The sequence below is a fragment of the Oncorhynchus mykiss genome, chromosome 8, assembly GCF_057628025.1.
Source record: "Oncorhynchus mykiss isolate SJ-2025 chromosome 8, ASM5762802v1, whole genome shotgun sequence".
Taxonomy (NCBI): domain Eukaryota; kingdom Metazoa; phylum Chordata; class Actinopteri; order Salmoniformes; family Salmonidae; genus Oncorhynchus; species Oncorhynchus mykiss.
In genome coordinates this window covers 47834917-47847507 of record NC_143029.1, presented here as the reverse complement: position 1 = coordinate 47847507, position 12591 = coordinate 47834917, and the positions used below count along the sequence as shown (strand labels likewise).

Here is a 12591-nt window from a genome sequence, read left to right as displayed (position 1 = left end):
TACCATGGCTATAATTTCCACCTTGTCCACTTTAAACGTCAACATTAGAAATAGAGTTCAATCAATTATGTGTTATAAGTTACAGGAAACAAAACATAAAAAATGAAATATTACTAGAAATATGAATAGTGGTTGTGAACATATTTTTTTATTTTGTTGTACAACTGTAGTGTTAGAGTATATTGTAGAAGTATAATTTCCCTTCGATACCAGAAATGTTTACCCTTCTTTCTCCCCAGGTCAGCAGAGTTTAAAACAAATCCATCTGTGAAAAACTCATTTGAAGTCAATAGCAATGATGACGAGGACCACATATCAGCACTAAAGGTCTACAGAACCTCCATTAACATGTATACTAATAGAAAAGTATGTGAAGTTATGGTATGTTCCTTGAAAATAACCATATACAGGTCAAGTTTCATCACAAAGTGTGAGGATGTATTGAAAGCTATTTTAAATGATATATTGGTGTCTCCATTGCCTTCTGGGATTATGTGTGACCCCTCACACAGTTACAGGTGAGGGTGTTTTTGCTGATCTTGCATTTCTGTGTGTGTGTGCGTGTGTGTGTGTGTGTGTGTGTGTACGTACACATTTCTGTGTCCTACAGGACCCAGTACCCCAACAAGTGCGGCCCAGTCTCTGTCACCTCTTGGGCAGACATCATTCCCAGGAGGAGGAGTTTGTAAGGGCAAAGGCTGCTGTAGAGGTGAGAGATTAATACACACACACATAATCTAAGATATTTGTTTGCTGGAAGTAGTAGTTTGGTAATGGCTAAAACTTTAAAAACATCCTACACATCTGTTATCTACAAGTTTCCACATGCACAGGATACAACAGGTGTAAAACGGTACAGTGAAATACTTACCTTGAGAGCTCTTTCCGAACAATGCAGTAATAATATACGGTAGATAATAATAGGAAATAGAATAAAAAATGAAAGCAAAAACAAAAGCCATACAATAACTACAATGAGAGTTAAAGAAACACAAGAATGCAAGTTTGTATACAGTCCAGGTCAGTACCAGTACCTTATTCAATGTGCAGGGCTACTGGAGTGGTTGAGGTGGGTTTATACATAAAACGTGACTGGTAGTAGGATATACATGTAAACATGGCTGAAAAGGGACTGGTAGCAGGAATATATAAATACGTATGGTAATATGTGACCGACCGCCTCGATTCGTTCTTATGGTTGCTCGACTAAAGGTTTTGAGATTATGCTGCGGGATTTAGAGGTCATTTGTGGTTTGGTACGGTACCATGCATCACTGCTTAATTTCTGAAGCCCAGCGCAAGGGGGAGTTAGAACACTTATTATGATTTTGGGTCCCAAGGCGTTACTGTGTCTCTGACAATGAATGGGTGACATAAACCAAATAGAAATTGATAATTGTGCACGACTCTTCAAAATGTAATTTCAATTAACTGAATGATGAGGATGAAGGTGATTGAATTGAGAACAATAGTGTAATATCATACCCGCTTGCGCCATCGTGTGCAAATTTATTTTGTCCCCCCACATCAAATGCGATCACGAAACGCAGGTTGAAATATCAAAACAAACTCTGAATATTAATTTGGGGACAGGTCGGGAAAGCATTAAACATTTATGGCAATTTAGTTAGCTAGCTTGCAATTGCTAGCTAATTTGTCCTATTTAGCTAGCTTGCTGTTGCTAGTTAATTTGTTATGAACGTTGAGGTGTTATTTCTCTACTCTGACAATTAATCCACACATAAAACGGTCAACTGAATCGTTTCTAGTCATCTCTCCTCCTTCCAGGCTTTTTCTTCTTTGGACTTTATATGACGATTGGCAACTAACTTTCATAAGGTGTATTACCACCACTGACCTCAATCACCCACGTGGGTATAACCAATGAGGAGATGGCACATGGGCAAATGCTTCTAAAAGCCAATGAGGAGATGGGAGAGGCAGGACTTGCTGCACGTTCTGTGCCACAAATAGAAGCAACTTCTATTTTAGCACCTGGCAACGCAGACGCATGCGACCCTGGGCGGCAGGGTAGCCTAGTGGTTAGAGCGTTGTACTAGTAACCGGAAGGTTGCAAGTTCAAACCCCCGAGCTGACAAGGTACAAATCTGTCATTCTGCCCCTGAACAGGCCGTTAACCCACTGTTCCCAGGCCGTCATTGAAAATAAGAATTTGTTTGACTTGCCTATTTGCCACCCAGTATGTAAGAATTGCTTTTCCTCTGTCCTGCACGTGCACACCCGGAAAAGCACACATTTTTTTGTTACTACTCATCAGTATTCATACTTACTAAAACTGTTGTTACACTAAGAAACAAAAAAATTCAATTATATTCCAGGATATTCTTAAAATATATGTATTGACTGAATAGAAGCAAGTGTCTGCTAAATGATTAAGTTGATGGCGCAGTTATATAGCATCGGCACATACATAAAGCTGAGTGACTCACTCATTCATGGCTTTGGATCAAAATAAATAAGTACCAACATTCTTTCTGATAGTCTTTAATAAAGAAACGTTTTGGTTATTCTGACCTGGACACCATGTGTCTCTAAAAGGAAAATTTTACAACCGTTTCTTGCGCATATCATTTTCCATATGGATCCATAACAAATTACTATGGGAATAAATATCACTGAATGACAGAAATATTGGAACAAAGTAGGCTAAAGAAGGTAAACAAATTGTTGCTTACTGGAAAAACCTATTTCAAAAATGAATGGAAGAGGCAAGTGGAAGGGGGAAAAGACAGCATTCAGAGGTCAAGACAGCACTGCTCTGAGACAAGCATGGGGACTGGTCTTGATAAATCAACAAGATGTTTATTTTCACTAAGTCTCCGTTTGGGTATTGGTTAGACTACAATTAGGGTATTGGAAATGTTAGGATTATTTTGCTCTTACTGTAATACTGTAGCGTACTCCCGACCCATAAAGGCTAATAGCCATTATGGGCTATTAGCAGGACAATAGACTCTTGCCAACACCTCCCAGTATTTTGATTATTTGTGCAAGGCAATTCATCAGCATTAAAAAATTAAAAACAACTCATAGGCTTCTACTTCCAGCTTATACATACTATATACAGTTTACGGACACAGAGTAGTTTACAATAGTTATATTTTATTTGTTTTTAGTCCCATCCTACAGCTCCTCTCAACCTCTCCCATCTATCTCTGAACACCATCCAGTTTTTTATATTTGCCATATATTTTTCAACTGGGCTGTGATGTTTCACAAAAGTTCTGAACCTTTCTATTCTCATAGATTCTACAAATTAAAGATAAACACTTTTGCTAAGATTATTATTATATTATTCATCGATTGACTATTGCTTTTTAAATCACCCAGCAGTGCTATTTGCAGAGTTAGCTCCAGGTAAATGTTGCAGAGCTGGGATGGTTGTATCTCCCATATATAACATTCTATTGGTTGCAAGAATTTTGTATAATAATTTTAAATGGAACATTTCTACGTTTTGAACACAGCGTTGTTTTGTGTATCAGTTCATAAACCATGTGCCATGGAATCGGTACATAGAGAATCTCTTCCCAACTATTTTGCTATCTGAATGGTACAGCTGTCAGTATTTTGGTCCTTAAATTAAACTAGTATACATTTTTATTTATCACAATTGTCTTTACCAATTTTGGTCTTTAATGCAGGGCAGACAGATAAGTTCCTTACTTTCTCCCCCTTCCACTTGCCTCCTTCATTTTTGCCTTAATGCTGCAATTAGGTGGTTGTAATTTTGAGTAGAGCAGACATTTACATATATTTTTGTTAGCTGCATGTGTGACAACTCCACCAGTCCTATTTATGAAAATAATTTACAAAGATTATGTCGTAATATTTGTTGTAATATGTTATTTTCTGGTGGAATAAACTGAAATTGCAACCAACTTTCAAAGACTTGTTTTAAAAATAGCGATATTTTCACATTTTCAAAGTGAGAGGTTGAAATCTGAATAAAGGAGAAAATGACATTCTTGAACATGGGGTGGGCCATTCTTACTAATCTGCTAGAGAACCAGTTCGGATTTAAGTAAACTCAGCAAAAATAGGCAACGTTGTTGCCGGTGATATCTGGGGAGGACCTGCCTTACAACAGGCCTACAAGCCCTCAGTCCAGCCTCTCTCAGCCTATTGCGGACAGTGTGAGCACTGATGGAGGGATTGTGCGTTCCTGGTGTAACTTGGGCAGGTGTTGTTACACGTGGTCTGCCACTGCAAGGACGATCAGCTGTCCGTCCTGTCTCCCTGTAGCGCTGTCTTAGGCGTCTCTCATTACGGACATTGCAATTTATTGCCCTGGCCTCATCTGCAGTCATCATGCCTCCTTGCAGGATGTCTAAGGCACGTTCACGCAGATGAGCAGGGACACTGGGCATCTTTCTTTTGGTGTTTTTCAGAGTCAGTAGAAAGGCCTCTTTAATGTCCTAAGTTTTCATAACTGTGACCTTAATTGCCTACCGTCTGTAAGCTGTTAGTGTCTTAACGACCGTTCCACAGGCACCTGTGTCCCATCTGCTCCTGCAACGCCCTCTTAATGCTCATCCTGTGTCTCCTTGACCTGCCGCCACTCCCCCAGTACTCCCTCCCTCTCTCTGGTTGTTACTATTCAGACCCTGTTATCCATTTGTTCCTGTTTTCCTCTCCGCTACAGTTCGCTCTGACACTGGTCCCTGTCTCCAGTCCACGTCTCGTCATCCTGCTACTCTGTCCTCGATTCCCCACTCTGCTACTCCCTTGGATTCCCCTCCGGACCTACTTACCCTGTCTCAACCCCTCTCGCTCCAGCCTCAGCCTCCGCACCTGGTTTCCAGAAACCCGGCCGAGCTTCCCTTGACCTGCACTCCCATCTCCCCCCTGTGTCTCAAAAAATACCTTGGTTACTTCATGCCAGTCTCCTCGTCTGAGTCTGCTCTTGGGTTCCCCTGTTCCACTCCGCGTAACAGCATGTTCATTAATTGTTTATTGTTCATTGAACAAGCATGGGAAACAGTCTTTAAACCCTTTACAATGAAGATCTGTGAAGTCATTTGGATTTTTACAAATGATCTTTGAAAGACAGGGTCCTGAAAAGGGGTTTTATAGAAATTACCATAGCTCAAAATATGCATGACACAGTATACTTTAAATGCATGCAAAGTTGTTTGTATTATATTTGGGTCATTCAAGAAATATTAAAGATATATTTAAAGATCTTGTTAGGTATGCATTGATATTTGTTTGTGTGTGAATGTCCATCCCGGGTTCAAATAGTAATTCAAATCAAATGCAATGATTTTGAATACGGTTTGAACCTAAGTCTGGTGAATGGTGAATGTAATGTATGCCTCTCGTCCCCTTTCCATCTGTATGGAAAATTGTTACTTGATCCTAAGCAAATAAAAGGCCAAAGCTGATAAGACAGTACAAAAAAGTCACATACAGTATATGAGTTTTTACTGCCATTATCTGACGATTCTCTGTATATCTATCTATAGCTCTTGCAACAGCCAATAGCTGGACATGTTATGGAGGTTTGGGTATCGGAGCTGAAACAAAGCACACGATGCATGTCATCAAAGTATTCGATTACTCCGTTGAGCCCTCATTCTTCTCCACCTCACCTTCCTCCTAACCTTCTCCCCCTTTCCGCCCTTGTGTCTCCCCTTTCAGTTTAATGGGGGCATGATATCAGTTCTGCCATGCCATATGTACAGTGCTGTAAATATGCTGACCTCTTTGTTTGCTGTCAAACTGATATGTTACCGCAGGTGTTGTTTTCCAATGGTTAAGTTCAATTGTGAATGAAGTTGTCTTTATTTGTCTCACAATGCATTATAAAGTTAGTTAATTTGACCAGGGAATAATATCCCCTCATATTAATGTCCCAGGTGTGTGTGTGTGCACGTGGGTGCGCATGTGTGTGTGTTCACCTGTGCATCCATGTGTGTATGCATCTGTGTCTGTATGCATCCCATTTCATTAACAACTATTGACCCATCATTTTCAAATCTGGACCTCGAAGCCAGTTCCACTGCTTTTTTTTCTTGATCTGTGTGCTATTCCTGTGCGCCACCATTCGCTTCAAGTTCAGTCATCAGTCAGGTAAGAAAGAGGATAAGAAATTCAGACAATAGCGAGCCCACTTTCCTTACTTTGGCTAAATCACCAATTGTTCTGCAACTGATATAAGCTGTATTTATGCTGCATTAAACAGCACAATTCTTGACACGTGTCATTTAAATTTAGGTGATCAAACAGGTGAATAGTGAATATCATCGTACTGAAAAAAGATAACCATATTCCCAGAGGTATTGTCAGTAATAATCTTGCGACCATAAGGTTCAATTCCACTGTTAGTCCATTTGGGAAGCCCACTGTGGTAAGCTCATCCAGTGCTAATACTTTAAATGCCATAAATATGGATACCCCCACTGTTTTAAATCGTGTAGGAGGCTTGAGCTGTTGCATATCAACGTGCAAAGTTTGTCAAAGATCGACCTTCTTGATATCTGAGTGCATGACATGAGCCCGGATATTTTCATTCTCTTGGAGACTTGTCTAAATGGCTCGATCCCGGATAAGGACCATGACATTGCTGATTACAACGTCTACAAACTTGTTTTTGCATGGATTCCGCGACACGGTTAGCTTTTAACAGCTAGGGTCGCTATTTCTTGTGCCGGAATCCCGCTCTAGACCTGTTGAAGCCTGCTTGACAGACAGGTTGAAGCCTGCTTGATGGAGACGCTAAGCTGCTAGCCATCATACTAACAAAGTTGGGAACAGATGAGTTTTGCAATGGAGCCCTCTGTCTGGAGAAATAAATGAACGGTTCCAGCACTGTAAGAGCTGTATCTACTACGCTTTGTTTCAGGACAAACCGGATCATTCTGACTTCCAATGCGGCACTTGCCGAGGATTATAGGCTTGAGGTTGCTTCTTTGATCACGCTGGTCGCCAGCCTACGTAAGAAACTGGGGAAAACGCGGAGTGGAATGTGACATTTTCTACGCCAGTGGCAGGATGGCGTTTGCGTTCGCCAGTGTTGCCCGGACCTCCCCCATCTGATAGCAGAATGGAAGTTGCACCGTAAAAGGAGCAAGGCAATCAAAGATGGTCACATGTTACAAGCCAGGAAGCCGAAGACATCTGCCTCTTGCAAAGCAGTCTACACTCCCAACGAGAGGCCCAGAGCGGATACAAACAATGAATAGTTTTGCCGTCCTGAAACCTGATCTTCCTGCACTCTCCTCGCTGGAGATGCCAGTGTCTGTGGGGCCACAATGTCTACTACTACAATTTCAAAGGCGACTTCGGCAACCTTCTGTCCCTGCTCTGGATCGAGTGGGCTTCTCCATCTGTCGGAGGCCTGCGCCGGGCTCAACTTATTCTGCACTCGAGTAAATTACATTACTAAGCTGTTCCTGAATGTACTACGTCAGGACATGGGAATTGATTGTATCGTAGTCCATGTGGGTTTTAATTACATTATGATGGGCAGCACTGAGCAGTTGAAACTGGATTTTAAAGAGCTGATTGACTCTCTGCTAGACACTAACAAATATCTGCTCCTGTGCCTTCTCTGAATCGTGGCATTGATCGCTTTAGCAGGATTCTTTCTCTTCACAACTGGCTACGTGATTATTGCAGCTCAATGGGTGTAACTTTCGTTGACAATTTCAATACCTTTTAGAAACAAAGGCAAAGACAATTCCCTTTATAAAGGGGATGGGATCCACCCAAATCATATGGGTTCCTGGATCCTTTCAAAGCATTATAAGGCTGCGTTGAGACTGACTTATCAATGACCCAAGCCCAGCTCAGGTAATCCCTACCATTGTCACGCAGAGTTGACATAATGCTTCAACAAATGTACATTACACCAGGGGCGTTGGCAAATACAATGTAAGTAACCTAATTCATATCCCTCTAACTGCTCTGAATGCCTCTTATCCTACAGCTATTGTATGCAGTAATCATGTGCCTATGAACCAGATTTATACTGTTAGCACTGATCCAGTGTGCCCTAGGAGGAAGTCCACTGTATGCAGCTCACCCTGCACTAACATAAATAACATAATAAGCTTCCCAGTAAAGCAATAAAACAAGTAAGCATCCCAGAAGACAAGTGCTCAAAATAGCCCACGTTAACATATGTAGCTTAGAAACAAGGTTCATGAAATCAATAATTTGCTAGTAATAGATGACATTCATATTCTGACTATCTCTGAAACTCAGTTAGATAATGCCTTTGGTGATACAGTGGTAGCAATACAAGGTTACAACATTTACAGAAAATATAGAAATGCCAATGGTGGAGGTGTTGCTGTTTATATTCAGAGCCACATTCCTGTAAAGATTAGAGAGGATCTCATGTTAAATACTGTTGAAGTAATATGGCTACAGAAATGCTTGATAATGTTTGAAATGCTTGATAATGTATGTGATATTATATTTTCTGGGTGATTTAATTATTGACTGGCTTTCATCAAGCTCGCCCACTCAAGAAAAAGCTTCAAACTGTAACCAGTGCCTGCAACCTGGTTCAGATTATCAGTCAACCTACCAGGGTAGTTACAAACAGCACATGAATGAAATCATCAACATGTATTGATCACATATTTACTAATGCTGCAGAAATGTGCTTTAAAGCAGTATCCAGATCCACTGGATGTAGTGATTACAATATAGTAGCCATATCTAGGAAACCAAAGTTCCAAAGGCTGGGCATAATATAGTGTATAAGAGGTCATGCAAGAGGTTTTGTAGTGATTCCTATGTTTTATGATTTAAAGAATCTGTTGGTCCGTGGTGTGTAATGAGGAGCAAACAGACACTTAATTTGACACATTTATGAAATTGCTTATTCCAGTTACTAATAAGCATGCACCTATTAAGAAAACGACTGTAAAAACTGTTAAATCCCAGTGGATTGATGAGGAATTTAAACATGTTATGCTTGACAGGGATGAGGCAAAAGGAATGGCAAATAAGTCTGACTGCACAACGTGTTGCAAATTGTGAAATCATGTGACTAAACTGAATAAAAATAACTACACTATGAAACAAAGGTAAATTACATACAGAATGATAGTAAAAAGGTTTGGAGCACCTTAAATTACATTTTGGGAAAAAGGCAAACTCGGCTCCATCATTCATTGAATCAGATGGTACATTCATCACAAAACCAACTGATATTGGCAACTACTTTAATGATTTTTTCATTGGCAAAATTAGGCATACAAACAAATGCTGACACTACACATCCTGTCACGCCCTGACCATAGAGAGCCCTTGGGGTTCTCTATGGTGCAATAGGTCAGAGCGTGACTTTATGGTGTTTTAGTCTTGAATTCCTATTTTTGGTGTGAGTATGGTTCCCAATTGGAGGCAGCTGATGATCGTTGCCTCTAATTGGGGATCATACTTAGTGTGGTCCTTTTCCCACCTGCGTTTGTGGGATATTGTTTTGTCTTGGTCTAGTGCTATGTGTGCTACGAACTGCACATTCGTTTATTCGAGTTATTCGACTTGCCTAGTTAAATAAAAGTTAGAGCATAACATTTCTACAGCCTAATTTTCTAGTTCTTGTCTAACCAATACCTAAATGGAGATTCAGTGAAAATAAAAGATAATTGGTTTATCAAGACCAGTCCCCATGCTTGTCACAGAGCAGTACGAAACGGTGCTAAAATATGTGTAGGCTATTGCTTCAAATCCTATTGCTTCTAACTTCAATATTCTCTTTAAATAAATAAGACCTACACCACTTTTAACAGAACATTACTCAACATTAGTGAGACTCATGTCGCCTAGAGTAGGCCTACAGTATATCTAAAAAAATGACATGACTCTCCGCCAATAATAACATATAGAGGATTGGAGGATATTTCTGTAATTCAGTGATATTTATTCCCATAGTAATTCATTATGGATCCATAACTAAATAAACACCGGCATTATGAAAGAGTATTTTTATATCCTTATTTTATTAACGAAAGTATAAAGATTCCATTATTAGTTTGAACGTGCAAACTGGCACAAAGAACAGAACAGCGGGAACGTTTCCCTAGTCAGCTCCGTTATTAGTGCAATGCCCCTTAAAGTGTTGCCAGTGTCACGGGGTGGGGGTCCACCCCCCCTCCTGGTTCCTCCTCCTTCCTTCCCCATGGGCTAGGTCCATCGTCTGTACGTGGCTCTGCGGCCCATCCCATGCCCTCGTGCCTTGAACCTTGCACACTTTCAGTGGATACAGCTGGAGAACTGCAAGGCAATCCCATTGTGCGCCACTCGGGAGCCATGACCAATATACACTGCTCAAAAAAATAAAGGGAACACTAAAATAAAACATCCTAGATCTGAATGAATGAAATATTCTTATTAAATACTTTTTTCTTTACATAGTTGAATGTGCTGACAACAAAATCACACAAAAATTATCAATGGAAATCAAATTCATCAACCCATGGAGTTCTGGATTTGGACTCAAAATTAAAGTGGAAAACCACACTACAGGCTGATCCAACTTTGATGTAATGTCCTTAAAACAAGTCAAGATGAGGCTCGGTAGTGTGTGTGGCCTCCACGTGCCTGTATGACCTCCCTACAACGCCTGGGCATGCTCCTGATGAGGTGGCGGATGGTCTTCTGAGGGATCTCCTCCCAGACCTGGACTAAAGCATCCGCCAACTCCTGGACAGTCTGTGGTGCAACGTGGCGTTGGTGGATGAAGCGAGACATGATGTCCCAGATGTGCTCAATTGGATTCAGGTCTGGGGAACGGGCGGGCCAGTCCATAGCATCAATGCCTTCCTCTTGCAGGAACTGCTGACACACTCCAGCCACATGAGGTCTAGCATTGTCTTGCATTAGGAGGAACCCAGGGCCAACCGCACCAGCATATGGTCTCACAAGGGGTCTGAGGATCTCATCTCGGTACCTCATGGCAGTCAGGCTACCTCTGGCGAGCACATGGAGGAAAGAAAATGCCACCCCATACCATGACTGACCCACCGCCAAACCGGTCATGCTGGAGGATTTTGCAGGCAGCAGAACGTTCTCCACGGCGTCTCCAGACTCTGTCACGTCTGTCACATGTGCTCAGTGTGAACCTGATTTCATCTGTGAAGAGCACAGGGCGCCAGTGGTGAATTTGCCGATCTTGGTGTACTCTGAGAAATGCCAAACGTCCTGCACGGTGTTGGGCTGTAAGCACAACCCCCATCTGTGGACGTCGGGCCCTCATATACCACCCTCATGGAGACTGTTTCTGACCGTTTGAGCAGACACATGCACATTTGAGGCCTGCTGGAGGTCAGTTTGCAGGGCTCTGGCAGTGCTCCTCCTGCTCCTCCTTGCACAAAGGCGGAGGTAGCGGTCCTGCTGCTGGGTTATTGCCCTCCTACAGCCTCCTCCACGTCTCCTGATGTACTGGCCTGTCTCCTGGTAGCGCCTCCATGCTCTGGACTCTACGCTGACAGACACAGCAAACCTTCTTGCCACAGCTCGCATTGATGTGCCATCCTGGATGAGCTGCACTACCTGAGCCACTTGTGTGGGTTGTAGACTCTCATGGTACCACTAGAGTGAAAGCACTGCCAGCATTCAAAAGTGACCAAAACATCAGCCAGGAAGCAAAGGAACTGAGAAGTGGTCTGTGGTCACCACCTGCAGAACCACTCCTTTATTCGGGGTGTCTTGCTAATTGCCTATAATTTCCACCTGTTGTCTATTCCATTTGCACAACAGCATGTGAAATGTATTGTCAATCAGTGTTGCTTCCTAAGTGGACAGTTTGATTTCACAGAAGTGTGATTGACTTGGAGTTACATTGTGATGTTTAAGTGTTCCCTTTATTTTTTTGAGCAGTGTATATTGTCCTGCTAATAACAGGTTAATAATATATTTTTTGAGAATATCCAACGGCTTTTATATAATTCTAAATTAATAATAATAATCGCTTTGTATAAAAAAATATAAATATTTTGGAGATTATTTCATTTTTTCAAATAACGTAAAAGGAGCAAGAAAAAGGCCATTCTTGAACATGGGGTGAGACATTGTTACTAGTTTGTAAATAAAGCCAGTTTGTTATTTAGGATTATTTTTCTGATTTTAGAGCAAGAGAAACTTAAAACCTACAATCATCTCATGGGTCTCCCAGTCATGGGCGGCACAGGTATTGAACCAGCATCTGTAGTAACACAGCTTGCACTGCTATGTAGTGTCTTATACTGTTGCGCTACTCAGACGCTGTATAATGTGACCGGTCGGGAGTGGCCTACAGTACTACAGTAAGAGAAAATAATCCTGACAAAATAAAATAATAAAAACCTTAGTGTAACAACAGTTTAAGTAAGTAATACTGAAGTTGTACACAATTATCAGTTTCTATTTAGGTTTATGTCGCCCATTCATTGTCAGTTAGAGACACAGTAGGACCCAAAACCATAATCAGTGCTCTAACTCCCCCTTGCGCTGGTCTGGAGCAATGAAGTGGTGACGCAGGGTACCGTACTAAACCACAAATTAGTCCCGCAGCATTATCACACTTTTAGTGGAGCAACCACTGTACTCATTTAAGGGTTTTTCTTGTTT

The 12591-nt window shown here is 41.3% G+C and overlaps 1 protein-coding gene across 7 annotated transcripts in view; it reads left to right on the top strand.

Moving 5' to 3' along the window:
• The window catches only part of pex5lb (peroxisomal biogenesis factor 5-like b), a 151247-nt gene that overhangs the window by 98302 nt on the left and 40354 nt on the right, over positions 1-12591 (top strand). For 6 of the 7 annotated variants that reach the window (XM_090181761.1, XM_090181762.1, XM_036985507.2 and 3 more), the window contains 2 exons: positions 240-327; positions 611-709. In XM_090181761.1, the coding sequence (XP_090037887.1) occupies positions 240-327; positions 611-709 (187 nt within the window). Of the gene's footprint in view, positions 1-239; positions 328-610; positions 710-4666; positions 5206-12591 lie in introns of those variants that run through there. The other variant, XM_090181763.1, reaches the window with a different exon arrangement.